General features: G+C 54.5%; 6 protein-coding genes across 6 annotated transcripts; 1 reads left to right on the top strand and 5 right to left on the bottom strand.

The window, feature by feature from the left end:
• Positions 1-219: 219 nt before the first annotated feature.
• EI97DRAFT_468006 (uncharacterized protein) lies at positions 220-6,940 on the bottom strand. The gene is made up of 4 exons (XM_033801633.1): positions 6,664-6,940; positions 6,567-6,593; positions 981-6,413; positions 220-927 (listed from the first exon to the last, which is right to left on the bottom strand). The coding sequence occupies exons 1-4, from the start codon at positions 6,666-6,668 to the stop codon at positions 615-617; spliced, it is 5,778 nt and encodes a 1,925-aa protein (XP_033652973.1). The 5' UTR covers positions 6,669-6,940; the 3' UTR covers positions 220-614.
• Positions 6,941-9,397: 2,457 nt separating this feature from the next.
• EI97DRAFT_434276 (uncharacterized protein) lies at positions 9,398-12,585 on the bottom strand. Its single transcript, XM_033798594.1, has one exon. It carries the CDS (start codon positions 12,209-12,211, stop codon positions 9,701-9,703), a length of 2,511 nt encoding a protein of 836 aa, XP_033652974.1. The 5' UTR covers positions 12,212-12,585; the 3' UTR covers positions 9,398-9,700.
• A 662-nt stretch (positions 12,586-13,247) lies between these two features.
• On the bottom strand, positions 13,248-17,666 carry EI97DRAFT_434277 (Pkinase-domain-containing protein). Its single transcript, XM_033798595.1, has 4 exons — positions 17,331-17,666; positions 17,089-17,260; positions 14,053-17,021; positions 13,248-13,991 (listed from the first exon to the last, which is right to left on the bottom strand). The coding sequence occupies exons 1-4, from the start codon at positions 17,350-17,352 to the stop codon at positions 13,714-13,716; spliced, it is 3,441 nt and encodes a 1,146-aa protein (XP_033652975.1). The 5' UTR covers positions 17,353-17,666; the 3' UTR covers positions 13,248-13,713.
• Positions 17,667-17,946: 280 nt separating this feature from the next.
• On the bottom strand, positions 17,947-19,799 carry EI97DRAFT_400358 (uncharacterized protein). The gene is made up of 2 exons (XM_033796438.1): positions 18,317-19,799; positions 17,947-18,256 (listed from the first exon to the last, which is right to left on the bottom strand). Exons 1-2 carry the CDS (start codon positions 19,734-19,736, stop codon positions 18,207-18,209), a joined length of 1,470 nt encoding a protein of 489 aa, XP_033652976.1. The 5' UTR covers positions 19,737-19,799; the 3' UTR covers positions 17,947-18,206.
• A 202-nt stretch (positions 19,800-20,001) lies between these two features.
• On the bottom strand, positions 20,002-22,473 carry EI97DRAFT_459345 (uncharacterized protein; the record flags this gene model as incomplete). The annotated part of the gene is made up of 3 exons (XM_033800998.1): positions 20,002-21,680; positions 21,729-21,940; positions 22,001-22,473. The coding sequence occupies 3 exons, from the start codon at positions 22,471-22,473 to the stop codon at positions 20,002-20,004; spliced, it is 2,364 nt and encodes a 787-aa protein (XP_033652977.1).
• EI97DRAFT_434279 (pectin lyase-like protein) lies at positions 22,455-25,482 on the top strand. The gene is made up of 4 exons (XM_033798596.1): positions 22,455-22,554; positions 22,610-23,543; positions 23,624-23,868; positions 23,921-25,482. The coding sequence occupies exons 2-4, from the start codon at positions 22,907-22,909 to the stop codon at positions 25,214-25,216; spliced, it is 2,178 nt and encodes a 725-aa protein (XP_033652978.1). The 5' UTR covers positions 22,455-22,554; positions 22,610-22,906; the 3' UTR covers positions 25,217-25,482.
• The last annotated feature ends 344 nt before the right edge of the window (positions 25,483-25,826 follow it).

Here is a 25,826-nt window from a genome sequence, read left to right on the forward strand (position 1 = left end):
TGAATGGTAGCTCGAGTCAAGCACGGTCGCGTGGTGCGTATAAGCTCGTCACGTGGCGGTAACATGCGGCTAAGGCCAGATCCATGGATCGACACCTGGGCAGTGCATGAAAGTGGGTCCAGGGTCCCATCGACGACAAGGCTCAACCTCACATGCATTTGCAAGATGAAACGCCATCAAGTCGGGTTGGAAAATATATCGGACCTCAAAACCCCATGTCATAACCATGTATCTCATTTCTCATCGCCTACACCTTCCGAGGCGAACTTCCGTGTACTTCGCTTAGAATACCAATACCCCAATCCCGAGCTATTCATACACACATTCCCGCCGCACCCATAACCATACATACACCCACCCATTTCCTTTTCCCAACCAGGCCAAGAGAGAAGATTCCCCACCCAACGCCATGCTAAAGCAAAGCATTAGAGAGAAAAACACCCAGAGAAAAGAAACACCGAAGAGGAGAGAAACCCCCGGCACGCACCTACCCCTCCATGCAAATGCACACCAACCGGAAAAGCCAACCCCTATCAACCCACACCTCCAAGAACGCCAACACGAATCGAGAAGGAAATCTAGCTACCCCCCACAAGTTCCCTTTGGTGGCGTTTTTACCCCTTCATCTTCCCCAAGAACCCCTCAAGATCAAACTCCTCCTCATACTGCCTCTCATCCCACAGCTCGCCCAACTCATCCAAGAAGCCCTTCTGCCCCTTCTCCCTGACGTTGCCCGTCGCATCCACCGCATCGTTCTCATCAATCGCGCCTTCATTATCCGTCGGCGGCAGCGGCATGGCAGACGAGTCTGCGCTGTCGGCAGAGACGTTGAACAGGTCGAGGATCTGATCGGTTTGCATGGAGCCCAGACCGGCGTTTTGCTGGTTGACGACGGTGGAGGCGACGTCGATTTTGAAGCGCTGGAGGCTGGGGATAAAATTAGCAACTCAATCAAAATACCAGAAAACAGAAAAACGTACTTTAAAATTTTCTCCTCCAACGTCCCGCGCGTGACGATGCGGTAGACGTTAACTACCTTTTTCTGCCCAATGCGATGTGCCCGATCCATGGCCTGTATATCCTTCTGTGGATTCCAGTCATGCTCGACGAAGATGACGGTATCGGCGCCTGTCAGATTAAGACCAAGGCCACCGACCGACGTCGTCAGGAGCAGAACATCATAGGAAGGATCCGAGTTGAACTTGTTAACAATGTCCTGGCGCTTGTTGGCCTCGACTGAGCCGTCCAGGCGCATGAACTGGACGGACGGAAGCATCTTTTCCAGGACATTGGTCTGCACCATGTCGAGCATTTCCTTCATTTGACAGAAGACGAGCGCGCGGTGTTGGGAGACAGCTTCGGGGAGGTCGCCGTTAGGAATTGCCGTCTTATCCTTCACGACGTCTGCTGTGCCGATGCCACAGTCCACAAGAAGGTCCCTGAGCGCACCCAATTTAGGAGCGTGCGCGATATCCTCAAGGGCCGTGTTATGCTGCTTGAGATACTTCTGGGTTGCTTGGTAGTGCTTGTGAGCCGGTTTGATGACAAGCGCCGGTGAGTTGCAGAGTTTTTTCATATATTGCAGCGCCTGGAAGATGTGTTGCTTGCTTTCGCGATCACCAGCGCCAGCCTTTGCTTGGATCTCCTTGACCTCCTTCTTGGTGAAATCCTCGAAGAGCTTGCGTTGGAGATCGGACAGGTCGCAGTAATAATTTTGGATGATTTTCGGAGGCAGATCGTCCAACACTTCTTCCTTGAGGCGGCGGAGAAGGAAGGGCAATACCTGCTTGTGGAGTGCCTCGATAGCAAGCGCACCTCGTTCTTGCTCTTTTGACGATGATTTGGCGAAGCGGGATTGCGCAATGGGCTTTGCGAATCTTTCTTGGAACACCTTTTCCGTGCCAAGGAAACCCGGCATAAGGAAGTCGAAGAGCGACCACAGCTCAAGCACATTGTTCTGGATTGGGGTTCCAGAGAGGATCAGACGATGGTTGGACTGAAAATTCTTGACGGACTGGCTGGTCTTCGACTTTGAGTTCTTGATCAAATGTCCCTCGTCGAGCACGCAGTAATTCCAAGCCAGCGGCCGGAGAACGTCATTGTCGTTGCGGCAGATGTCGTAGGAAGTAATGACGATGTCGACCTTGTCAAGTTGGGATCGGAGCTGGTTACGCACCGAGGGCGGACCAACGTAAGCCAAAGATGTCAGGAAAGGAGCGTATTGCCGAATCTCTTGCTGCCAGTGCCCAGACAATGTCGGAGGACATATGATGAGAGAGGGTAAACGGCGACAATTGGGATCCTGCGTTTTCGCATATTCTTCTGCACGCATGTGATGATCACTCGCGACCATGCACAGGGTCTGCAGTGTCTTGCCAAGACCCATATCGTCGCAAAGAATACCGTGTAGGTTGTATCGGTTTAGGAAAGCTAGCCAGTTTACACCGTCCTGTTGGTACGACCGCAGTGTTGCTTTTATGCCCACAGGAATCTCAAAGGGTTCGACTTTCTTGGCGTCCAGCATCTGCGCCACGAACTTGCGCTCCTTTTCACGGCCTTTGAGTAGACTTTCGGGTAGACCAGGCGGGTCGGGGATACCAGCTTCCAGAGGCACCAACTTGACAAGTGTTGCAAAGCTTGTAGTGGCGAGAAGGCGCACATCATTATCCGAATCGCTCATTCGACCGAGAACGGGAGTGATCAGGAAAATGACATAGGGGAGGATATTGTCTTCCATGACGTGAATCAGGTGGTAGATGCATTCGATGGCACCCTGCCGCCAATGGACATTGCTCGGGTTACTGATGGTTGGAAGCACGTTCTCTACCAACATCGTGATGCCTTCGATAGGAATGACGCTGCAGATCGTAGCGAAACACTTCGCGGCAACATAGCGCAGAACGTACAGTCTGGATTGGAGCGCTTTGGCGATCAGTGGGAGGAGTTGCCTGACGAACCCTTGCGCTTCCGGATGAATCTTGCCAACCAAAGCGCGCAAGGTAGAGAAGGCATCCACGACTTCCTGTCCGAAAATGCCGTCGTCCTGTGCAATTTCCGGGGGTAAGGTGTCCTCAGTAAAAGCCCGCCTGATGGGTCTCTCGATGAGGTCGAGCAGAATGGGAACTTTTGCAAGAAGGTCGGCACCAAAGATCTGTGCGACCTGTTCAAGTGCTTCGCGGGCCCCGCGCTTCGTGATCCGCGCCGCTCTCGACTCCTCCGCGAATTTTGCGGCATCGGGGTGGTCGCGGACGTCCTCGTCCTTCTTAAGAGTGAGGATTCCCGTTTCGACGTGCGCATGGCCATGGAATTCAGGAGTCTCTGCCGTCTCCATGCAGTAGAACTTGGCCAGGTTGCCGACCACCTTATTGACGACAACATTCCGACCGGCATTCACCAAGTGCTCAATGAACCCAGCAATGGCGGCAGCAGAGCGTTTCTGTAACTGGACATTCTCTTCCTTCTTGACACTGTCCATAATGGCCGTGATTGTCATGGCTGGCTTTTTGGGAGGCGAATGAAGTGCAATCAAAGCGCCTGCGGCGGCAGCCTTGATGCGGACATCTCGTTCCTCCTTGATGTCCTTGGCGGCTTGGAGGGACTCCTCCAGCTCCGCCGTTGCGGCGGCCAGCTGGGATTGTGCCACCATGCGAGCCGCAGGTGTCAGACTCTTCTTCAACTTTTCCAACTGCACGTTGAGGAGCTTATCGGCATCGGCAGTGGAGAAGGCGTAGGAACTAGCTGACGGATCTCCCTGCACGACGACGGCCAGTTGAGGCAAGCCTTGCACATGGCTGTTTTGGAAAATGTTCAATAGCGCAGAGCAGCGTGAACGAACAACTTGCAGCTTCGGGACCAGGTCTTCGTACGCCGTAGGTCTTTCTCCCTCGACGACAGGCACGAGCGCTTCCGCGCAAGAGACGGCAAGAGCATCCTTGGTGCCGAGCGATCGTCCAAACTCCTCGATGATGATGGCGGTCGTAAGTTGGGTGGTTGAATTTGGTGACTTGAGCGAAGGTAGAAGTCTCGAAACGAAAGTCTGCTGTCTGGATTGCTCCGGCCACGCGGCTATTGCCTTCCCAAGCGCTCGAGCGGCTGAGATACGAGCCCGGACCATTACCTCAAAGCCTACAAGCTCAAGGTTGCCGCTGACCATGTGGCCATCTACATTGTGCGAAAGCGGTGTTGTGGAGGTCGCAAGGAAATCATCCTTTCCGTGCTTCGACTTCTTCCGCCTCTTGTGCGCAGGCTCGCTGATCGACCCTGGTGGACTTGCTCTTCTCGTAGGCTGACTATTCAATGGAGGACCAAAAGCATGCCCTGACGGTCGGATGAGCATAGAGGGGTCCATTGAGATGGGATGAAGAGGAACGCCAATCGGGGTCAGGGTCAACGGTATAATCTTGTCAAGGATTGGCTCAAGCTGTTTCTGCAATTCGCTCGGGTTGGATCCTACACGGTCAATGACGGCGTCCCAGAGCTGGGAAGAAAATTTCGAAACAAGCTCATCTCGCTCGAGAAGCACATTCTGGAATATCAACTGCAGCGCTTTGCTGTCAATCCAAGGGTCCGTCTCAGCCGCTTGGATGTTGAGGAAGGTGATGAGTGCTCGCAGAACCGCCGCGCGAACACTGGTGATGGTATGTCGAAGGAAGGGGAATAGCCTGGGAACCAGTTCATGGAAGGATTGAGACGGATCGACCTGGGCGTTCGCTTGCATGGCGCTCAGCACCTGAGGGAAGCCACAAAGTTTAGCCAGAAGATCCATAATGGACCCGGTACTCGCGCTGAGATCGTCCGTCAAGTCGGCAAGGCAAGCCCATACTTGGTTGATGAGGCCCGGGAGAGCATGCGGTCGCATTTCCACTATCTCTTTGGCGACGGGAATGAGGGTCGCTGCGCTGATGGCGCGCACGTCGTCGTCGGAATCTCCTAGACCTTTGATGACTGCTTTGAGTACCCCGTCCATGAGCGTGTCATTTTGGAGCAAGAGGTCGTTCCGCACAGCGACCAGATATCGAAGGCCAATCATGCCTCCATGGCAGACTTGCCACGCTGCTTTGTCCTCTGTGTCATCCTGCATGACCAGCCGATACAAGACATTGAATGTCGCAATCACATTATCTGGGGAAAGGTACTGAAGGAGTGCACCCAGCGCCTGGCCAGCAGTCTCTCGTATAGGGACCACGGCGTTGTCGGACATGAAATCGGCGAAACGGTCTAGCATAAAGACGCAACATATGCGGCAGGCAAGGTCGTTCAGCCAGCGCTGGTTCAGCGCGTCGTTTTCCGCTCTCGTCTTTCCCTTTTGTCTCCCAGCGCCCGCGCCATGGACGCGAAGGACTTCGCGGAGACCCATGGCAGCGCCGTGCCGAACTTCCCAATTGTGATCGAAGAGTTCCAGACTTAGATATTCGCATAACCGCTCGAAAGGCCATTCCAGACCACTTTCCTCGGCCTCGGTTTGGAACGATGACTTGTCTGGTACCGGGGCGCCCTTGAACTCTTTCACGAATTTGGTGTCATCATCACCTCCTTGACGCTCAAGAGAAAAGTAGTCACCCATGGAATCATCGTTGCCGTTTTCCTCCTTGACTTCCTGTTTGATCGGGTAAGGCGTCGCGGCTGCTGGTGTCTGAGGGTAATCGGTGAGGGTGCTCTGTCGGCGAGGTCCCAGCTCCACGATTTGAACCTTATTCGCTCTGTTATGGACCTCTTTCTTCGCCTTGCGTTTCAGCATGTTGAGCTGACGCTTGCTCAATCCGGGCTGCTGCTCGGAGATGGGCGTGGCAGCTGGGGGAGACGAGCCTGAAGCGGAATGGATACTGTTTGCGCGAGAGACATTGGTGTCGAGACGGTGCATGGCTGGTGTACGAGCGCCGGGCGTCTGGGCCAATATGTCATTGTCTGTGACGAGGTCCTCTTCAATGTATTCGCCGCCAAGGCCGAGACGTGCCGTCAGGCTCTTCTTCTGATGAGCTAGACGTTCGGCGGGATCCATGGAAGCAAGCTTGAAGTCATACTCCTTGCCTGCACTCCCGACAAGGGGCTTGCCAAACTTCAGAATGGAAGGCAAATCCAGGGTCCGGAGATCCAGCTGGGTCTCCGAGGGCGTACAAGTGCCATCGTCCAGCTCTTCTTTCTTGACGTCGGAGCCATTGGTGGTTTCTTCGGATTTGGTATGACCGTTGGGTTCGGTGGAGTCATGGGCATTAGGATCGAACTTTTCAGCGTTGGAGACGATGCCGCCAATGGCTCTTGCAGCAGTGACGCGGGTGTCCCAATTCTTGGAATGCAGGTAGGGGATGACGCGGGTGAGGAGGTTGAAGAGCTCCTCGGGATGTTGTTTCTGGACGTCGGCGAGCTGGTCGGCTGCTGTATTGCGGATTAAAGCAGTACTGCCCGTCTCTAGTAGGCTTGGCAAAGGTTAGTGGGGCTACGCCTGTAGGGAAGAGGAATGGGGCATTTTGATTCGAGGAAGGAAAACCAAAACAGAAAACAGCAGGGAAACGAGCGATAGGGTGGGTAAAAGGCGGGCATGAAACACAGGCTACTCTGGATGCACCTACGTTACTAGGCGGTCCAATCTGGTGGCACTGTAGGAATTGTTAGCCGGTGTCCTCCTGCACTCTTTTTAAAGTGGGCGGGCATGCAGGCGCTACGTACCTCATGGTCGCGCGGTTTGGCGGGCGGCGCTAGACCGGACGCTCGAACGCGGTGAATGAGAAAAGAAGGGGAGAGGATGGCACGAGTTCGGTAGGGCAGAGAGACGCGCAGCCAGCCATTCACATGGGCACCGCCATGCACTGGGGCATCGTAGTAGGATTGATCGTAGGCGGAGTGCAAGTCACGTGACGATGAAAATCCGGGCTGACTAAGGGATGCGCGGGGTGGAGTGGTGCTGCTGGTGCGCGCGCGTCGGGGAGACGTGCTGAAGTGGTGGGCGGGCGCCGGGATTTCATATGAGCATCCTCTTTATAAGGTAACTGGGAGCTAGCGGCCTGATCCTGCTCTTGGCGCGGGCACGGACCCCCCGTTTCAGGGTGAGCTTTTTCGCTGAGGAACAACATGATCATTATTGATGGAGCCAGCCCCTTCGCGCGCCGTCCACTTGCCTGCTCCTCATGAATACAAGAGCACTATGAGAAGAGGCTGGTATCTTCGAGCGGCTACCCTATGACAGGTTTTGGCATCTTTGCAGCGACCTTGACGGCGGCGGTGCGGGTGCTGATGCGGCATTGTTGTGATGCTGCGTCTGCGTCGCGCCTTCCCTCTCTTCACGGCCTCTCTGTCCATGTGCCTCTGCGCCGCGCTAGCGCCTTCCCCGTCTACCCATCCATGATGAGCGAACGAGCAAAGTTCGGCCGGCGAAGAAAGTCATGAAAGGAAAAAAGTGAATGGTTTCCTGCCAATTGTGAGCATGGAGGGGACTGACTGTGGAAATGCTAATCCGGTCACTGTGGGCTAAGCATTGAAAGCCTGATGCGAACTGGACACATCTACCTCACAGCCCAGTCAGCAGGCTGCCGTAAACATGTGCTGGGTACGGAATACACAGTACATACAGACGGTGGCTAAGACTATATGGCATTCACTGCGCTGCATTCGTCTGCGAAGAGTTCCAGTGGAAGAATATACACAGTAGTCTTCTTCTGGTAGCGCTTCTTTTCTACAACAGATATCACTTCTCGCAGCACCAGCAGCCAGCACCCATGATTGACCGCATCGTCGATCCTTTGCAAGTCGTTGGCGGATCCCGCTTTTAACGAGAAACCGAAATCCAATCATGTGCGCCGATTCACATGCGGCGCCAACCAACTATGGACTGGTGGCTTTTCTTTTCCTCACTACGGACGAGAGTCTGGCACACATCTTTACAATAACATCATTTTGCTGTAAAACGCGTCTCCAGCACCTTCGCGCTTCACATATATACATGACATGCCCACTCACAACAGTGTCGTCGCTACGAGCCTATTCCGCCCAACACTGACGGCAGCCAGTCTCATACCCCTGACTCACCTGCGCGTCTTTGCAGAGGACGGAGGGTAGCTGAGTGGTTCGCGGAGGGTAGGATGTTAGATGTGATGTGTTTTATACGACAAGTACGATTGCAATATCGTTTCTGCGATGCCGACATCCAAAAGACGTAGTTATCCTTCAAAATGCATGTCCGTTTCGTCAAGAGGCATTCATACTCTGAGAGTTCGGTCCACATGCCAACGTCGTCTTCTAACATGCAACGCTATGAACGCTATATTCACCTCCGAATCCCGCTCACAGGCATCATCATCTTGCTTGTTGAACAGTACTTCCGTTAACTTGCTATCGCCATCCAATATCCATTGCTCCATTTATTGGTTCCCAACCGTCCCATCAACCTATTATTCTTTGTCCAACCCGCCAACTGCCAACTGCCCGTTGGTGGCGTCAAAACTGTGCCTTCACATCTTGGTGCAACCCACCCGCCAAGCCGCTGCTTCCCCTTGTGGTAAGGCGCTCCTTCCCTGGCGCCAATTCTGTGTGACTTCATCTCTCCTCCTCTTCCACTCGTCCTCATCATGACACTTCGCCTGCGTCACCGATGGCTTCGCTAGTTTCGTTGCCTTGTGTTTTGCTCTGTGCCTCTCTCTCTCTGGGTTCGTACTATGCAGGCACATGCCGAAGTGCTTCTGTTTAGCAGAGCAAGCTTTCATTTGATCACAAAACTAACAGTTCTCAACTGACGAGACATGAGAGGAACGGTTTGGTAGTGACTGGAACAGCTTCGAGGAAGAGATATACGTCCATTGGACTGCATTCATTTACCAAACTCCGAAGACGAAGCTGTCAGGGCCGGGATTTGGTGCCGCAAATGGTACGATGGGGGACGTTTCGCAGCTGCACGACGCTTCACTGCCGGACACGAAGGGTGCCACGGAACTGACAGTGGATATCCGGGAGTGCACAAGGCGGAGAAGGTCCACGATACTTGTTGTGGGATATGACAAGAGCCAGTGCTATGGGCTGCTCATCCCTGGGGCCCGTCCGCTTTCTTACTGCAGCCTTCACCCTTGCCCCAAGTGGTAACTTCTGTCTCTTCCGATGCTCCCAGAAAGGAGCATACACTGGAACGTCGTCGTGGTCCGTGGAAGGTGTAAGTGCAATGGATCCTTATGCGTTGCGTTTGCCCGTGGTGAGTGCGAGCGGCATATTGCGACAACCGGTGTCACCCGATTGAATGATGGCTAATGATTTCAGTCTACCCGTCATTGACGAATACGCGATGTCTTGCTCCTTGGTTCCCTTCAAGCTCAATGGAGTCGTCCTCCTGCTCTTGCTCCTAGCTAGCTCAGCAGTCGCTTCAGGCACAGTGAGGACGTTCCTGTTTGATATTTTACCTTTAATCTAATAAGCTAGTGTAAGCGCAACTTAGACACTTTTTAAACCTTCTAAAAAGATAGTCAAGGGGCCAACAGACGCATTCTATCCAAGCTACCTACGCTATAAAGTGCCTTAAGAGAGAGACAAAGAGAAAGATGCAAAGGGGAAAAACGGAGAAGAGATATGCATTCCCCCAATTGCTAATCCTACAGGCCGAGCATCTGTTCCTTTCCCATCGCCTAAATCCGTCAACCATACACGCCTCGAAACACAAGAAACCCCAAAAACAGAAAAGGAACTATCTCCGCCCCAAGCATACCTCAAGCAACCATGTCGATACTCAACGCAGCCCACCCCATCGATATCCACCGCTCTGCATCTCTCCCCCAGGTATATGAGAACCGCTGGTGGGAACTGGGTACTCAACGCCAGTGTCAAGATCCCACGTGCCATCCCCTGCCGCCAAACCATCACCGATAAGATCCCCATCAAGCCCCATCTGAGAAGGCGGATGACCCATCCCAGCGCCATGTGCAGCAGGGTCAGAGGTGAACTGAGGGCACTGCTGCATCTGCAGCTGGGATTGTGCGAATCCATCTCCCATATGGGACCAATCGATGTCCACATCCATGAAGGAGATATCTGGATGGTTTGGATTCGAATTCGAAATCGGGAGTAGTGGATCGTTGTTGATATCCGGTAGGGCCAGCGTGTTGTTGCGATCCTGGTACATCGGATAGTCGAATCCAGGCATGTTCGACATTGTCATCGACATCGACATCGGCGCCAGGGCCGTGTGCATGTGCGACACGGCAGTGTTCGACAACGCCGGAGCATCGAAATCCATCATAGCGAACGCGGGATCACGCACCCCCTCCTCTCGCTTGATATGCTCATTGCTCGCAGCTGCAGTCGGAGCCAACTCCCCACTCTGCTGCTCCTTGCTTCTCCTCCGAGTCGTCGACCTACGCGTCAGCGTCCGGCTAAGGCGACGCACAAACCCGGAGCCGAACGAGCTACGGTGGTCCTCCTGCGCCTCCTCCTCGAGCTCATTATCCGCCTCTTCACCCTCTCCCTTCTTCGTCCCGAATCTCTTCAACGGATTCCACTTACTCCCTCTTCTCTCCCTCCCCGTCTCCCTTCTCTTGATCCCCTCGTCCCCGACATCCACATCCACGGCCGCAGGCGAAGGCAAAGGCGAAGGCCACTCCCTCCACTCCCCCATCCTCCTCCCCTCCTTAAAATGCCCCGCTACATGCCTCTCCCTCACCGTCCAACTCCTGAGCTTAACACCGCAAAACCCACATATCCAGACCTCTTCCCCATTCCCACTTCCGCCGCTACCGAGACCGCCATTGCCTCCCCACTTCCACCTCCCCTGCACCACCTCGCCCAACCCCGTCCCATGAAAATTCCTAACATGCTGCCTCAAATGGTCCGGCCTGAAAAACGTGCGTTCGGCGAGCGACCGACGCTCACACTCGGGGATCCGGTGGTGCGTGCGGAAATGCTCCTCGGGCGGGTTTTCCAGCATGCAGAAGGCGCAGAAGGACGTCTCTTCTGCTGCTGCTGCTGCTGCCGTCGTTGTTCTTGTTCCTGTTGTCGCTATAGGGGATACAGCAGCCCCTGACGCAGACGGGGTTGTTGTCAGAGTCAACCGCGGCCCATGCAACATGCACGTCCACTGCGCCCTCGGTCGATGCTGCGTCTCTTCATGGCGGCGCCAGGATTTGGGGACCAGGGGCCGACGGCAGAAGGTACACTGCCAGAGTTCCTGGTCTGGGGCGGAGGAAGGGGTGGTGTCGCTGAGGGGTTCGATGGGGGATTGGAGATACGCGTTCGGTTGAGGTGATGCGGTATTGCTACTGGTAGTCGTATAGGTATGCGGACTCGTCAAATTTCGACGATAATTCTTCTTCTTCCCGCGGCGCGACTTGGATGGCAGGAAACGGGCGTGCAAGGGGGAGGCGGAGACGGAGAAGGCGCTGCTGCCGGAGATGGAGGCTGCTGCTTTGCAATGGCCATGCCCGGTGGGCGTGCGAGTGGTGGCGGTGTCGGAGAGATAAGTAAAGCCCGTGTTGTCGGATGGAGAGAGGTATGCGGGACTCAGGGCGGCGGCACTCGCGATATCGGTCTCCGAAGCAGCTTCCTGCTCCGAAGCGGACGAGAGATAGGTATCCAGGGGACTGAGTTGGCGGGCCCGGGCATTGGTGAACCAGGTCGTTACTTGTTTCTCCGTGATGCCGCACTGCTGGGCTAGTTGCTTCTTTTCGTTGGCGCTCGGGTAGGGGTCGTCTTGGTGGGCGTCTAGCCAGGCTTGGAGGCCGGTCAGGGCTGAGAGGGGCAGTTTGTGGGTGCGGCGGGCGTGGGAACGGCGGATTTTGTGGTCTTCTTCCTCCTGTGGTTGAAGAGGGGGTTGTTGACTAGGTGGTGGTGCACAGCTGGGGCAGGGGAAGTGTGTGGAGGGATGGATAAGAGCGGAGAGTTCGCAGGCTGAGCAGCGAGTTGGTACTAGTCTCTCCTCTGGTTCTGGCTCTCTTCTGCCATGATACACGGCGGTGGACATCCACGACTGGATCGGTTTCGCGTCGAAGTCGTCGAGCAACAACTTGCTCGGCTGCACAGTCGTCGAGACGTGACAGCCTTCACAGCGACCATTCCGGTCCGCCGAATCCGTGGCATTCCAAGATCCACAACTCAAGCATCCATTGGCCGCATTGCTCGTCCCCTGAGCAGGATAATCATTGCAGGGCCTCGAACCGGGCACAAAAGCTGGATGCGAGCCTTGGTGTTCCGGTGCAACCAAATCCTCACAGCTCTCCAACCTCCCTTGCAAACTGTTCGTCGACATGCCCGCATGGAGATAAAACTACCCATCATTAGCACTGGTAAGAAGTCGTCAGGGAATCCCTACTCACAGCTCGACGACTCGGATTCCCCATTCCGTCGTCCAAGGTATCCTGTGTTCCATAGCCTGAGTCGAAGCTCCAGATGCTGGCCGCGAAATTCCTCTTGCGCTGGTTTCCGTAGAGAGAAGACATGGAGGACATGGTGAGTGAGGCTCAACGGTGGACCTAGCGTGTTGGTTTTGTTCGAGGTGTCTCCTACTCAAGGGGTGTTTGTATGGCTCCAGCTAGCAGCGGAGAGTGGGAATCGATGAACGAAGTCCAACGAACAATAGCGTGTTTCTCATCTAGCAATCTTGACCAAGTCATGAATCTTAGTTTAAGAGTATGTAGGAAAAGTAGATAGGAAAAGAGAAGAAGAAGAAGAAGAAGAAGAACAGAAAAAAAACCCAGCACAACCCCCCCACCAAATATCCCCCCTCACCAACCTGACCTGATATCGAGGGTGGTCGTGCCTTGTCTTCCCCCTGCAGCTGCCCGTGTTCCCCAAACCGTACTCGGGGGTACTGTGGCTGCACCTCTGCACCGCCACTCCCGTTCTCATGATTGGCTACGAGCTATCGCTCAGCTTGACAAGGAGGCTGAGGCCTTGTCGTGCATAAGCATCCGGCTTCATCAGTGAGTGGGATGAAGGGGGGCACTGCATACGGTCGTCATCATCATCATCATCATGTACTTAGTACTGTAGGTAGTCTAGCGGAGAAGCCGGGCGTTCCCAGGTTTTCATGCGGTTCACCCTTCATCCCACTCAGAACCTTTAAAAGAAAGAGAAAGAGGAAAGTGACCGCGCAAGAAGAACGCCACATTTTGTGGCTGATGACCGTGGCGGTGCTGAATGATTGGTCGACATGCGCCCGCTGAATGTCCAAGCAACTCAATCGTCGGAGAGCGCATAAAAGAAAACAAGGCTTTGCTTATCACGCTTCTTGATCCTTCGGCAACTCCGTACCAACTTTCATGGATTACTCAAAGACGAACGAAACCATGATCAATTGTCCGTATGACTTCCACCTACCCTAAGGGTACTCCAGCGTCGTGATAAGTCTAGCCTATTCATCCCGCAAACCGCACTACATACATACATCTAGGTAACCATGTATGGGTATCAAATTGAGAAATCATCCAATAATGAAAACGCGTTACGCACTCTCTCTCTTGTTCCCTTCCCTCAATCTCTCCGACCTTCGAATGCGAGAACAAACGAAATGAAAATCTCTCTACATAAGAATGTAAAGACGGAATATCAACGATTCAGCCCCAATGCCGTCTTGTCATGCTTCGCATCATCTTCAATCCATCCCCTCTATATGCGACGCCTCGTCTTGTCAATCTTGCCCATCCAGAAGCATACCGTTCTTCGTCAGAAGCCTCACAAGTCGTAGATAAAATCGTCAAAAATCCTTCCAGATCCCTATCCTGATCTCTGCCGCCAGCCGCTCAGGCAGCGTCAAACCGGCGTATCCACCACCTGGCACCACGGGTGCTCCAGCACTTGGCTGATGGTAATGCGCCTCTCGACATCTCGGTCCAGCATCAACCGGATCAGGTCGATGCTCTCCTCGCTCATGATATAGGGCACCCGTAAGTCGTGATCCATGATTTCGTCGATGCTGTAGAACGGGTTCTCCTTGTACACGATGGTGTACAGGAGGATGCCCAGGGCCCACACATCCTGCTCCTTCCCACGGTAAGCTTTGCCTCCAAGCACTTCGGGAGCAGCATAGTCTGCATGATGAGTTAGTTTTTTTTCTTTCGAAAACATGGCAGATGTCGGATGAATGCTCACCTATTGTGCCAACGAACACGTCAAATGGACCGCTTTTGATGTATGCGGCGCTGCCAAAGTCGATCAACTTGATATTCCCCTCGCCGTCCAGGATTACGTTCTCGTCCTTGATGTCGCGGTGGACGACCTTTGCTTTGTTGTGCAGGTGATTGACTGCCTCGGCAACTTGGACAAAGATCTTGCGGCACTCCTTCTCCTCCATATTCACTCGCAATTCTATATAGTCAAAAAGGTCCATTCCAGGAAGGCCATGCGGAACCATCTCGATGTAGTAGTTGATGTCATCCTCGAAGAAGTCGTACATCTCAACGATATTCGGGTGCTTCAGGTCGTCACGTCGCAGATAGTCCAAAACGTGTATCTCAAGAGGTACTGTACCAAGCTTACGGTCCCGCGTCCACGTGTCGACCAAGATGCGCCGCTTGGTTACGTATTTGATAACCACCTTTTTGCCGTGGTTCTTCTTGTACCGGCAGAGCTTCACTTGGCCATAGGCTCCTTGGCCCATATCCTCCAATATGACAAAGTCATCGATCGTCTTCTTCTTGGGCGCCACTGCATTCGTCGGCTCAGGGTCCATGTTCTTAGCCTGGGGTTTTGATGCAGTCTTCGGCGCCGTGACGTCGTGGATCTGCTTTGCAAGTAGCGACGCATGCAGCGTGCTTGCATTCGTATCGTTTTTGGTCATTCCTGTATCTGCGGGTGACGACAGCAGTGACTGCCCCGGCGAGGGCTGATGTGGCGGCGTTGCTGGTCGGGATATCAGGGGAGTCACAGGGCCTTGACCGTGGTTTGAGGCATGCAGATGTCTCGAATATGTGATCCAGAGCGCATATACCAGATCCGGGTCTTGTTCTTGCTGCTCCTCAACAATCACGTCCTCCGAATCGCGGAGCTTTGGTGACCGGTTCCGTACCACCCTCATCTGGACGTCCACCATAATTTCGAAACCATCACGGTGTACTGCCGGCAAGCCACTTGGCCTCAGAAATACTGATGCGGCGTCTGCTCGGCCTTCTCGCATGGCAAGTAGAGCACGGGCTCTTCGGAAACTGTGCTCGGGAATCACGATACCGTCTACGAGTTCGATCTTATCCTCGTCCGTCATAATGTGCAAGAGTTTGTCAAGTGCAGGGATGAGGTCGCGGATGTGGTGTCCTATCGGCTGTGGCTGTCCAAACAGGGCCGATGTGAATACTGTGTTGGAGCTGGCAATCGTGAGGTCGGTAGCAGATAGGACCACAATACCGGCAATGTGAGGAAAGCTCGAAACCCGGAAGGTGGCACTTCCTGACATTGCTTCGACGGTGACAGGGATGTTGATATTGTTCGACGTCCGTGCCGTGAAGTTTCGAAGTTCGGCAATCCGGTCGAAATCCAGTGCCCCAGTGTTCGTGCCCTCGAGGCGTGGTATAGCGGGTATGAGGCGTTTCAGATCCATGCCTCTTCGCAGCCGCTCACTTCCGAATACAACCTCTACCGCGCCTTGCCCTCTTATCACGCAACCCACTTCGTCGACTTCAACGTATACGACGTCCTCCGCGATCTCCTCTAATACCCAGATCAGGCCACCGCGCTTCTCCTTGACCCAGAGACTAGCAGCTCCCGTTGCACCGTTCCGCTTCTGTATGGGAACCACATCGCCGCAAAGGAGAACGCCCCTTGACCCTTTCGACTCGTGATTAGGGCCTTTCATGTTCTTCTTGGAGGCATACGACGACCCGCTTCCGTCATCCGTCTTGGCTCGTCTGCTCTGGGCGACCTGTCTCGACGACGGTTTACTGAGTAGCTTTGCCGTGACTCCGTTGCCCATTTTCAGGGAGGTCGTTTTGGCACCTGGTTGCTGACTCTGGCTAGGTGCATCCCTTGAGGCCTTTGAACCTATGTCGGGATTGCTCAATTTCTCCTCCAACCACCTCCGGCGTCCTTCCTGAACCACTTCGAGGATGCCCAACCTTCGCACTTCTGCCTTCGTCACGCCGAAAACCAGGCACGCCAGATCGTTGGCGGCTGTTATGGTCCACGGTGCTTGCGCTTCCGTGGTGAAAATGGCCTGAGCAGCAGGCGTCCATCTATTGCCAGGACCATGAGGTGCCGGCCCCGCCGCATGAAGACCAGGACCGGTAGGCAAGGCTATCGGCGCGGTTGACACGCCGAGTGGAGACGTTACATGTGGGATCTGGCCGTGGTCTGGCACCCGATATGGTTGTGCCAACGCATCGTTCAGCTGACTTTGTATCGTTAGGGGCTCAACGTCTGTCAGTGTCCTTTTGAGCGTAGGGCGCGCAGGAGGTGGTGAAGGTAAAGCGGGCACCGAGTCCTCTTGCGCAGACCCGGATGAGGCCGTGTCTCCGGAGTGCTGTGTGCTACCTGTTTCGGATGACTTCGGCTTCGTAGGGCTCAGCATGCTCTCCGGGCTCTCGGAGCGTGGGATCAGACTCCTCTCAAATATGTTCTCTCCGGGCACCTCAGCGGGCCCACTCAGGGGTCCGGAAGTGCCCAGTCCATGAGCTCCCACTGCGTCCTGACCAATGAGGTGTGCTCGTGTCAATAGCTCCAGCATACTTTGCACGTCCTGGTCCCCACTGAGCTTCGCCTGCGCGCTTGCAATGCCGGTATTCGTAGCTGCCCAGCCCAACCGGTCCCGCATGAAGTCAATGGAGCGTTTCAGCACATTCTGCCTGTTGTGGACCGACTCCTCTGCTTGCGTTGTGAAGGAGAAGGAATGGAGTGACTCGGAGCCGAAGCGACGGAGGTCTTCGCCGGGCCCAAACGTCGGTGAGGGAGGCGCCGAGGGCGCCGCAGAGGCGGATCCGGAAGTAGGTGGGGTGATGGTCAAGGAGGCAGAACGTGGGACAGGGTTCGGACCAGCTCCAGAGGGGAGTGGAAGGCGGGTAGTGGGTTGATGGCGAATGCGGCGGAGGCCCGAGGCTCCCAAACCATGTTCGTGCTCAGGAATGATGGGAGATCTAAGGCATGTCAAACTCGTCGCTCGAGTGTTGCGATGGGCAGCAAGGGGAACTGTCTGCGCCGTACCTCGCAATCCTGTCTAGCTGGCCGGCATCAATACTTGAGCGTTTGCCCAGGTTTGAGGTGTTCAAGGCGAAGGGAGTGCGCGGGTTATGGGCCAGCAGGTTGCCGGTGCTCTTATTCTTGGGAAGGGTAGCATTATTGGAGGCGATGCGCAGGGACGAAGCATGAGGCGGGCCTGGCAGTCACAGTGGCAGTCAGAGGATGGAGGCGCCAAGGGCACGGCAAGGCTCGAGGTCCGGGCTTACCATCTTCATGTGGCCTGCTCATTGACTGAGGTGTGCTGGGTCTGGCACACAGACTTGTGTGTTACCGAAATAATGTGCACAAACGGTTCTACTGTGCGTCGAGAGTGATGAGACTTGTTGGACCCTGGTGCACAGGCGTGGTGGGGTGGAAAAAGCGGTCGACGAGACGAGGGGTCGATGAAGATGGGATGTGGATGGGTCGCGCAGCGAACAGGGCGAGGATAGATGGAGAAATATGGTCGTAGGGAGTTGGAGGGAGAGGGAAGGGGGAAGAGAGAAGAGAGGTGTGGACGGCGAAGTGTCTGTCGTCAGACAAGAAAGGATAGGAAGATGGGTGGACTTTCATCACACGTCGACATCGTCGCGAGGTCTGGCGCCGCCGCGCACGGGCCGACCGCCGCCCAGCCAGACGGCCCAGCCAGACCCTAGCATCGATCAGTTTATGGAGTATATACAAGTACTTGACTGTAGTCTGCTCATGGCTACTACCATTAGTACCGATATAGCTACGGTACGGAGTATGAGAGCATTCCGCAGATCACCAACCTCGGAATCCCTCGACGCGGCGACCTCACCGTTTTCTTTCCCCTCCAGTCCCCTCCCCCCTCGTGCCACCCTCCCTACCAGACCCAGATCGCCCGTTTGCTCGTGTCACCGTTACCGGCCACAGAACCGCCGTCCCCGCTGCTGATGACTGGCGCAAGCCGCTGTTGGGTCTCGATCGGGCGCGTGGCCTTTTCTGCTGCATGTGCTCTGCCCTTGCTACGATACTCAGTTGATCGATTGATGTTGCCTCCAGCTGGAGGGCTCCCCCACGCCCCTTCACGTGCCACATGCATTCACTCCAGTTTTGTACCACACCTGGTTACTGCAGTATTAGCGCTGTCGGAGCCTGTCCTTGTGCTGTTGCCAGAAGTTCCTGCAGCCTGGATCTTGATCGTCAGCAGTTGTTCTCCATGACGAAAACACCCTCCTATGTGACACACCTCTGTGCATGCTGACCTGATCCACCCACCATTCCCCAGAGCTGTCTTCCACATCCACATCAGCAGCAGTCACCCGTTCCTCCCGTTTGAGCCCGCAGAGCATACACGACTGCCGTGCAGGGATCCCTCCTTCAGCTTGCTTCAGCGTCCGTACTGCCATCGTCTCCTGGATGTCGGGCACAGCTCCAAGAGACCTGCTCTTGGCCTGGTTCGCAGCTGCAACAGCGTGCCTCAGCTTTCCAACCTGCTCCTTCCACGCCCTCACCACATCTGACACCTCCCTCTCCTCCTTCAGGTTCTCGCTCTTGTCGATGCCCGTCAGCTTCATCCCTGACGTCCCACGGCTCGACGCTGGGCCTATCCTCATGCCTTGGGAGAGATGCACGTCTCTCTTCCAGCGCAGCTTGCGTCCTGCTATAATCCGTGCTGCCACCGACGCCAGAGAGAGGTAGCCCTGCAAGTAAGCAATGGTAACCGGATCGGATAGCAATCGGTTCCGCATAGGCAGAGCTTGTGCTGCCAATGGCTTGAACAGTTTCTCCTGGGCCTCTGCAAACAGCGGCAAAAATAGGGACAAGAGCAGTGCAGGTGGCGGCACGTTGGTAGGCGGTAACTCTCCAGGTTCCGGTTCGTCCATGCTCATGAGTGCGGGAGACTGTGCAGCAACGGCTTCAGATTGGCTTGGAATGACTTTCGATGTTGGCTTTGGCTGCTGCGTTGCTGGTATAGAAGCTTCCCAGTCATCGAATGAGGCCCACGGTTCTTCATTTCTTGCTGGTGCTGGCGGAGAAGCTGCTTCAGGTTGTTTTGTGCGCACTATTGGCCCAAACCCATGCACCGGCTTCTTCTTCGTAGTTGAAGCAGATGGCTTGGAAGTCGTCTTCTGTTCTCGTCGTTGCTCTATACTTGGAGGGACTGGCTGGGAAATCTCCAAATCTCCCATGAGATCAATCAACTGCCCAGTCCCTGAAGCGGGCGGTGGAGCGGGAGCGGAACTTGAACCGGGTCCCTCAAAGTCTCCAAATTCGTCCTCTTCCTCTCCCACTTCGTCCTCCGCATCGAAAAGGACATTTGAATCATAGCTCTTTTTCGCATTGAAAACCGGTGCAGGCTGCCAGCTTGACTGTGACGCTTCCCATGTCTGGGCCGAGGGCTGGGATGTTAGAGCATCTTGCTTTGGTGCAGCAGGTGTCGTTGCCGTCGGTCCCTCGAAATCACCCCACTCATCATCATCTTCGGCCTCATTCGATGCTATAGGCTGTGAGTGCAATTGATTCTGTAGAGCAGGTGCTGGTGCAGATGGTGCCAGGCTATCGAACAGACTGAATGTCTGTGCTGCCTGAGTATCTCGGTTTCCAACAGAGGTCTGCTGCGGCTGGGACGGTGTCTCACCGAACTCTGCAAACAGATCTGCAGACATGTTGTGCAATCCGGTGCAGAAGCGTGCGGGAGCAGGCACTTGGGGGAGGCAGAAGGTCCGGGTACTCCGAAGACACCTGGGCAGTGAAGGGTAGTACTATGTACTATGTAGGAGGTGGAGAAGGGCGCTAGCCCGGAAAGGCTAGCCCCCAAGGAACATGTTCAGATGAAAACCGCTCATCTCCACCTCTTCGGCCCAACACTTCTATGTTCTCCCCTGTAAATTCTATCTACGAATCCTGACGATTATGTTGCCTCTGGTGCCTTCATTTCCTGGTAATGACATATTTTGCCCCGACAGTCGTATTGATCGGCGCCGTATACGCCTTCCCATCGACCAGAAACTCCGCCCCGCTCTCAACCCTCAATGCCAACTGCCCTCCACTCCTCGACGTCACTGTAGACCTTGTCATCAACCCGCCACTCCACTCAATATCTACGACAAAGTTCCCCCTCGCAACAAGCCCCTTCACACTGCCTTTGGGCACCGCCGACGCCGGCAGCGCAGGCAGTAGATGCACAACCGCGTGGCTCTGCAACAACATCTCGGCAATTCCGGACGTGAAGCCGAAATTTCCGTCGATTTGGAACCAGCGATTCTCGCCCGAGTTGAAGAGGTTATCAAGAGGGTACGTTTGCAGAAAGGTCACGGTATTGGACCACGCAGTTGCGCCCTGGAACAGTCGAGCGTAGAGGTTGATCACCCAAACGCGTGACCAGCCCGTGCTGCCTGAGCCAGCACGCATCCGCCCGTCGACAAGGACTTTGGATGCATCAGCCCAGGTTTTGGACTTGAGTGGTGTCATCTGTGAACCTGGAAATAAGCCGAAGAGGGGGCTCATGTGCCGATGTGCCGGCTCGCCTTCCTTATACTCACTCCGCCATTCGAGAATCTGTCCTTTCGAGCCAACCTGTGGGGGCTTGATCTTGGAGAGGTACTTCTCCGCGTTCGTCAGATCGGTGCCCGTTATGCCGAGTACCTTTGCGGCGTCGATGATGTTGGTGAATAGTTCCCAGAGCAGCTGGTTATCCATTGCCGGCGCAATGTCAATACCCTCCGATCGACCCGCCGTCTGCTGGTTGGACGGGACGATATAGGTGTTCTCAGGTGAGCTTGACGGGCCAGTCACGTAGTACGCGCCGTCCATGAAGAGAAAGCAGTAGAAGAACTCGGCCGCCTGTTTGAGGACTGGCCATGCGCGATCCCGCAGGAATGCCTTATCCTGCGTATATCGGAAGTGTTCCATGAGATGCATCGATAGCCATGCCCCACCGAGGGGCCAGATTGTATAGGGCGTTCCCTTATCGACGGGCGCGGCATCTCCATGCAAGTCGATATTATGATGCAAAACAAACCCGCTGTTGCAGCCGTACATTTTCGTAGCCATGGCTGCACCACGGGACCTGGCGAGGTCTATCAAGTCGAAAAGTGCCTTATTCGTTTCCGCCAGATTGGTTGTCAGCGCAGGCCAGTAGTTCATCTCCAAGTTGATGTTGATGGTATATTTACTCTGCCACGGCGGGCTGTACTGGTCGTTCCATATACCCTGAAGGTTCGCTGGGAGTGAGCGCTCGCCTGTGTCCCGCGAGGATGCGAGTAGTAGATGGCGGCCATAGTTGAAGTACAGTGTCGCGAGCTCGGGATCTGCGTTTGGACTCTTCTTGTAGTTGGAGAGCCGGGTTGGGACGGGTTGATTTCCTGCGGCGCCGGATGAACCCAGGTCAAGATCCACGCGGCCGAGAATTTCTGAGGCGTCTGCGACTGCAGCGGCTCGAACGGCCTCATATCCCGCTTTGACTGCGTTGTCGAGCTTCTTCTTCAGCTCGGCCTCCCAAGCGCTCTGGCTCGAGTACCTGTACGAAGTTTCCGCGTCGAAGAAGATGTCAATCGTTGTGGCGCCGCTCACTGAGAGGCTCTTTCCGTCTGATGCCACACGGACGGCTCCTACCTACTCATCAGTTACATGGCAAGACGCGACAGCGATAGACCTACCGCCATCATTTACGACTCTCGCTTCGGCAGTAAACGGAAGACTGTCTTTGTTCACCTTCAGCGTAATCGAGTTGCCTCCCGAAGTTGACGCTGACTGAGACTGAACGCCTTGGGCGCGCGTTAGAGATATTGTTGCATTCAACCTCCCTGCTGGGCGGGAGGTGATTCTGAATGCAAGAACTCCAGCAGGATAACTTGCAACGTACTCTCGTCTGCATCAAAGGTAGTCAGGCCCTGAGGTCACCGCTTATAAGTTTCAACTCGATACTGACGTATAGTTGACTCCACCAGCCGTATACGTGACCCAACCTGTCCCATGTAACGTATCCAGAACCCTGGTATAACTGCTCAATTGCGAGCTCCCATGCCCAAAATCGATGCCCAGATCCGCTGTCGGATGATACTGTTTCGGGCTCGTCGGATTCCCACTCATGGAGTCCAGCGCCAACGCTCCCGCATCAGACAGGTCCCCATTTAGCAGCTTCTGCCTGATGGAAGCAAGGGCACCTTTGGATTTTGGATTTCCGCGATCCTGCCATGGGCCGCTCCAGACCGAGTTCTCGTTCAGCGTAACCTTTTCAGTGGCAGACCCGTAGACGGCGGCGCCTAGGCGGCCATTGCCCAAAGGGAGCGAGGAACTGATACCGTTACCTGCGCTGGTGAAGTAGAGGTAGCGCGACGGATCCCACTGCGCGTACGCGCTGGGGAAGGCCAGAAATCCAAAGATGGAAATCGCTGCTCTCATGGTGGGTGTAAGAAAAATGATTGCCAGTCTGCTCGCGTTGAGCGCGTGGCTAATAAGTTGGGCGATGCCATTTTTAACCAGGTATGCTCGAGCTCCTGCGGAAGATCTGTTGGCGAAGCCTATGCTAATGTTATAGTCCAATATAGGCGCTTAAACCTTAAACGTACCCCATTGATTGTCACATCGAGCAAGGATTGCCGATTGTTGTTGCCGATGGTAACATCGTCACCATGAGACTAACATGATTCGTGGTAATACCTTCACGGTTGTCTTTACGCTGTGCTAAATTGTAGATGTAGTTGTGCGAATTATACCGCCTACTCCTCTCCTAGGCCTGCATGGGAAAAATACAAAGCGTATGAACTCCCTGAGGCATGGAACCACCTCGACGCGCATCGCCTTTAAGCTTTACCTGTATCAAAGGGAAGCAAGTATGAAGTCGAAAATCCTCTTGATTTACGCAGCTCTCTGCAGCAATTTTGTAGCCGCTGTCGACTTCTACGTCGCGCCCAACGGTTCTGACAATGGCGATGGTACATCACCAACAACAGCTTTCCAGACGCTGTCCAAAGCCCAACAAGCGGTTCGTAAACAGATCGCGAGTGGTATGCAAGAAAATATCACCGTTCACGTCGGTCCTGGAACATACTCCTTGTCAGCGCCGCTCAAATTCACAGCAGACGACTCCGGCAAAGGAGGCTTCACGGTTCATTGGGTTGGGTCCGGTGCTCTTATATCTGGTGGCCAGAAGGTCACAGGATGGACAGCAGGATCCAATGGCGTTTATTCTGCCAGTGTCCCTGCCGGCCTCAAATCGCGGAACCTCTATGTCAATGGAAAAGCGTCTAATTATGCGAGAAAGAAGATTGCAAATCGAAAGGACTTCACTTACACGAGTACTGGTATGAAATGGACCTCGTCCTCATACGACTGGATTACTTCGACGCCTGGGATCGCCGGTGCAGAGCTTCGCTTCCTCAATTCGTTTGCCGATCGCTATGCCCCTATCAAATCGGCTGGCAACAGGGAGCTTGTCATGGAGCAAAATACGTGGTACAATCAACTATGGGGTACGTCTTTTCCCCATCGACTCTGAGAATGTGTTCCTCAAACCGTTGTCTACGTCTTCTAACTGTTGTCATGCCTGCAGGTTACGATACCGTTAACAAAAACAACGCGGATTTTGGCGTCTGGGTACAGAATGCCTTGGCCTTGCTGACAGAGGGTGGCCAATTCTATCTGGATTCCGGAGCAGGCAAGGTCTACTACAAGCCACTCTCCGGAGAGCGGATGGACAGTATTGAAGCGTACCTGGGTGTGTTGGAAGCGCTTGTCATATTCGGCGGTACCTATACCAATCCAGTGCACGATATTTCGTTCGAAGGCATAAGTTTTGTAGGCTCATTGAACCTCTAATTTTCGGGTTGATCATCTGACTGTTGTACAGGCGCATACTACTTGGCTCCAACCCAACGAAATAGGATACGTAGATCAGCAGACAGGCGGAAACCTCTGTGAGAACAAGACTTACGATTCATCCAACTTTGAATCTACCCGTCCTTACTGGTGCCAAATGCCATCGGCTATCCAAATCAGCGCGGCCAAAAATATCGTCCTCTCGGGAGGCAATTACACCCAACTCGGCGCAGGCGGAATCGGCATTGGAAACGACGCGAATGCACACGTGACGGGCGTCGGGCTCGGAGCGTCCAACGTCGCCATCAAAGACGGCTACTTCACGCAAGTCATGGGCAACAGCATCACGGCCGGTGGCATCCGCGCCGACGCCCACCACCCCAGCGATTCCCGCATGGTCAACACCAACATTGAGGTATCCAACAACATCTTCTACAATGTGTCTTCGCTCTTTAGCTCCACGGTACCCATCCTCTTCACCTATGTTCAGTATTCGACCATCTCGCACAACGACGTTTATATTACCCCATACTCCGGCATCTGCCATGGCTACGGCTGGGGCTCCAACGACGCCGGCGGCAGCTCCGAGTACGTCAAGCGGGGGCTGTACAAGTACCAGCCGCAGTACACGACACCGACCATTATGCAGAACAACAAGATCGTCGGAAACCTGATCCACGGCTATGGATACTCCCATACCGATCTGGGCGCCGTGTACACGCTCTCCAAGAGCCCCTCCACGGAGATCAGCGCCAACTACGCCTACGACTCCGGCGGCTTCGGCATGTACACCGACGAAGGATCCAACTCGTACCTGATCCAAAACAACATCTTCCTCTCCAACGGCATCTGGTACGCGCAGAATGGAGTCAACACGGCGAACAACACCATCGTCGGCAACTATGGGAAAACGGGGCAATCGATTTCCAAGAACACCATCGTCTCGGATGTGTCCCAGGTGTCTGTTGATGCCCTCAAGTCGGCGTACAGGGCAGGCGTGCTGCCGGGCAAGCGCAATGGTCGGCCAGTGTCGAATAACGCCAAGTTGGCCGATGGCGCTGCTGCGATCAGTAGTTCCAATGGTAATGCCGTCGTCACGCTGTATAATTTCGACGATGTCGCTTTCAGCAATGTTACCGTCAGTCTTTCGGCAAGTGGGGCCACGTTTACCGTGGTATCGGTCCCTACTGCGATTCCTGCCAGCGGGACCGCAACGGCGACGTACAAGGTGTCGGGAACGAATAAGCCGCGGGTGTCGGCGACGGTCAAGTATTGGAATCCTCGTGTAGGGGCTTCGAGCACGGTTTCTGCGAGTGGACAGATTTAGGTTGGAGCCATGTTGTTTGATCTGGGGGAGAGGTTGCTTGTCGTTGGATGTCGACTCGTCGTCGTTGACAAGGTCCTGTCCAGATTGAGTTAGGCCCATCTTCAAGCCCCTCCTGTTAAGCTTTAAGCTTTACTGGTCGGCTCCACCAAGCTTAGCTACAACTGTTGTTTCAACCTCAGCTCCATCCATACCTCTGCATGGATAAAGAAAGTAGATTCTTATATCTAGCAGAGATGAATTCATCGTACCTTATCCTACAATCATAAGCAATACTTCAATCACCACCGACATCGAATCAGGAACAGCCCTACGGACCCATTCCTCCGGACCCCACACCTCCCAGATATGACATGCATTGAAAAGTTTCCAGCAGCTGCATCCCACCACCACCGCCGTTGCAACTTGCGCGCCTATATCAGAATTACAAATCAGAGAATGCCGCTCCAAGCGTATCTTTGCACACAGATAGTCCTTTTGTTCCCATTCCCATCCGGCGACGAAGGCTCCGCATCCAAAGCAGTTAGCGCGGGCCCCGCGTACATCGGTCTTTCTACACAAGACCCCGTACGGAGTAGATGCCGCCTCTATACAGTAGCTTACTAGGGAAGCA

Source organism: Westerdykella ornata (assembly GCF_010094085.1).
Source record: "Westerdykella ornata strain CBS 379.55 unplaced genomic scaffold EI97scaffold_14, whole genome shotgun sequence".
Lineage (NCBI taxonomy): Eukaryota > Fungi > Ascomycota > Dothideomycetes > Pleosporales > Sporormiaceae > Westerdykella > Westerdykella ornata.

Excerpts from the sequence above, each read along its gene's own strand:
- EI97DRAFT_434277 (XM_033798595.1), bottom strand. The coding sequence starts at position 17,352 with ATGAGCAGGCCACATGAAGATG. Across the intron at positions 17,261-17,330 it reads GAGCAGGCCACATGAAGATG|GCCCGCCTCATGCTTCGTCC; the intron begins GTAAGCCCGGAC and ends TGTGACTGCCAG. Across the intron at positions 17,022-17,088 it reads CAGCTAGACAGGATTGCGAG|ATCTCCCATCATTCCTGAGC; the intron begins GTACGGCGCAGA and ends GACATGCCTTAG.
- EI97DRAFT_400358 (XM_033796438.1), bottom strand. The coding sequence starts at position 19,736 with ATGTCTGCAGATCTGTTTGCAGAGTTCGGTGAGACACCGTCCCAGCCG. Across the intron at positions 18,257-18,316 it reads TCAGGTCAGCATGCACAGAG|GCTGCAGGAACTTCTGGCAA; the intron begins GTGTGTCACATA and ends ATCAAGATCCAG.
- EI97DRAFT_468006 (XM_033801633.1), bottom strand. Across the intron at positions 6,414-6,566 it reads AGATTGGACCGCCTAGTAAC|CCTACTAGAGACGGGCAGTA; the intron begins GTAGGTGCATCC and ends ACCTTTGCCAAG. Across the intron at positions 928-980 it reads TTGGAGGAGAAAATTTTAAA|CCTCCAGCGCTTCAAAATCG; the intron begins GTACGTTTTTCT and ends TTTTATCCCCAG.
- EI97DRAFT_434276 (XM_033798594.1), bottom strand. The coding sequence starts at position 12,211 with ATGTCGACGAACAGTTTGCAAGGGAGGTTGGAGAGCTGTGAGGATTTG.
- EI97DRAFT_434279 (XM_033798596.1), top strand. The coding sequence starts at position 22,907 with ATGAAGTCGAAAATCCTCTTGATTTACGCAGCTCTCTGCAGCAATTTT. Across the intron at positions 23,544-23,623 it reads GTGGTACAATCAACTATGGG|GTTACGATACCGTTAACAAA; the intron begins GTACGTCTTTTC and ends TCATGCCTGCAG. Across the intron at positions 23,869-23,920 it reads CGTTCGAAGGCATAAGTTTT|GCGCATACTACTTGGCTCCA; the intron begins GTAGGCTCATTG and ends ACTGTTGTACAG.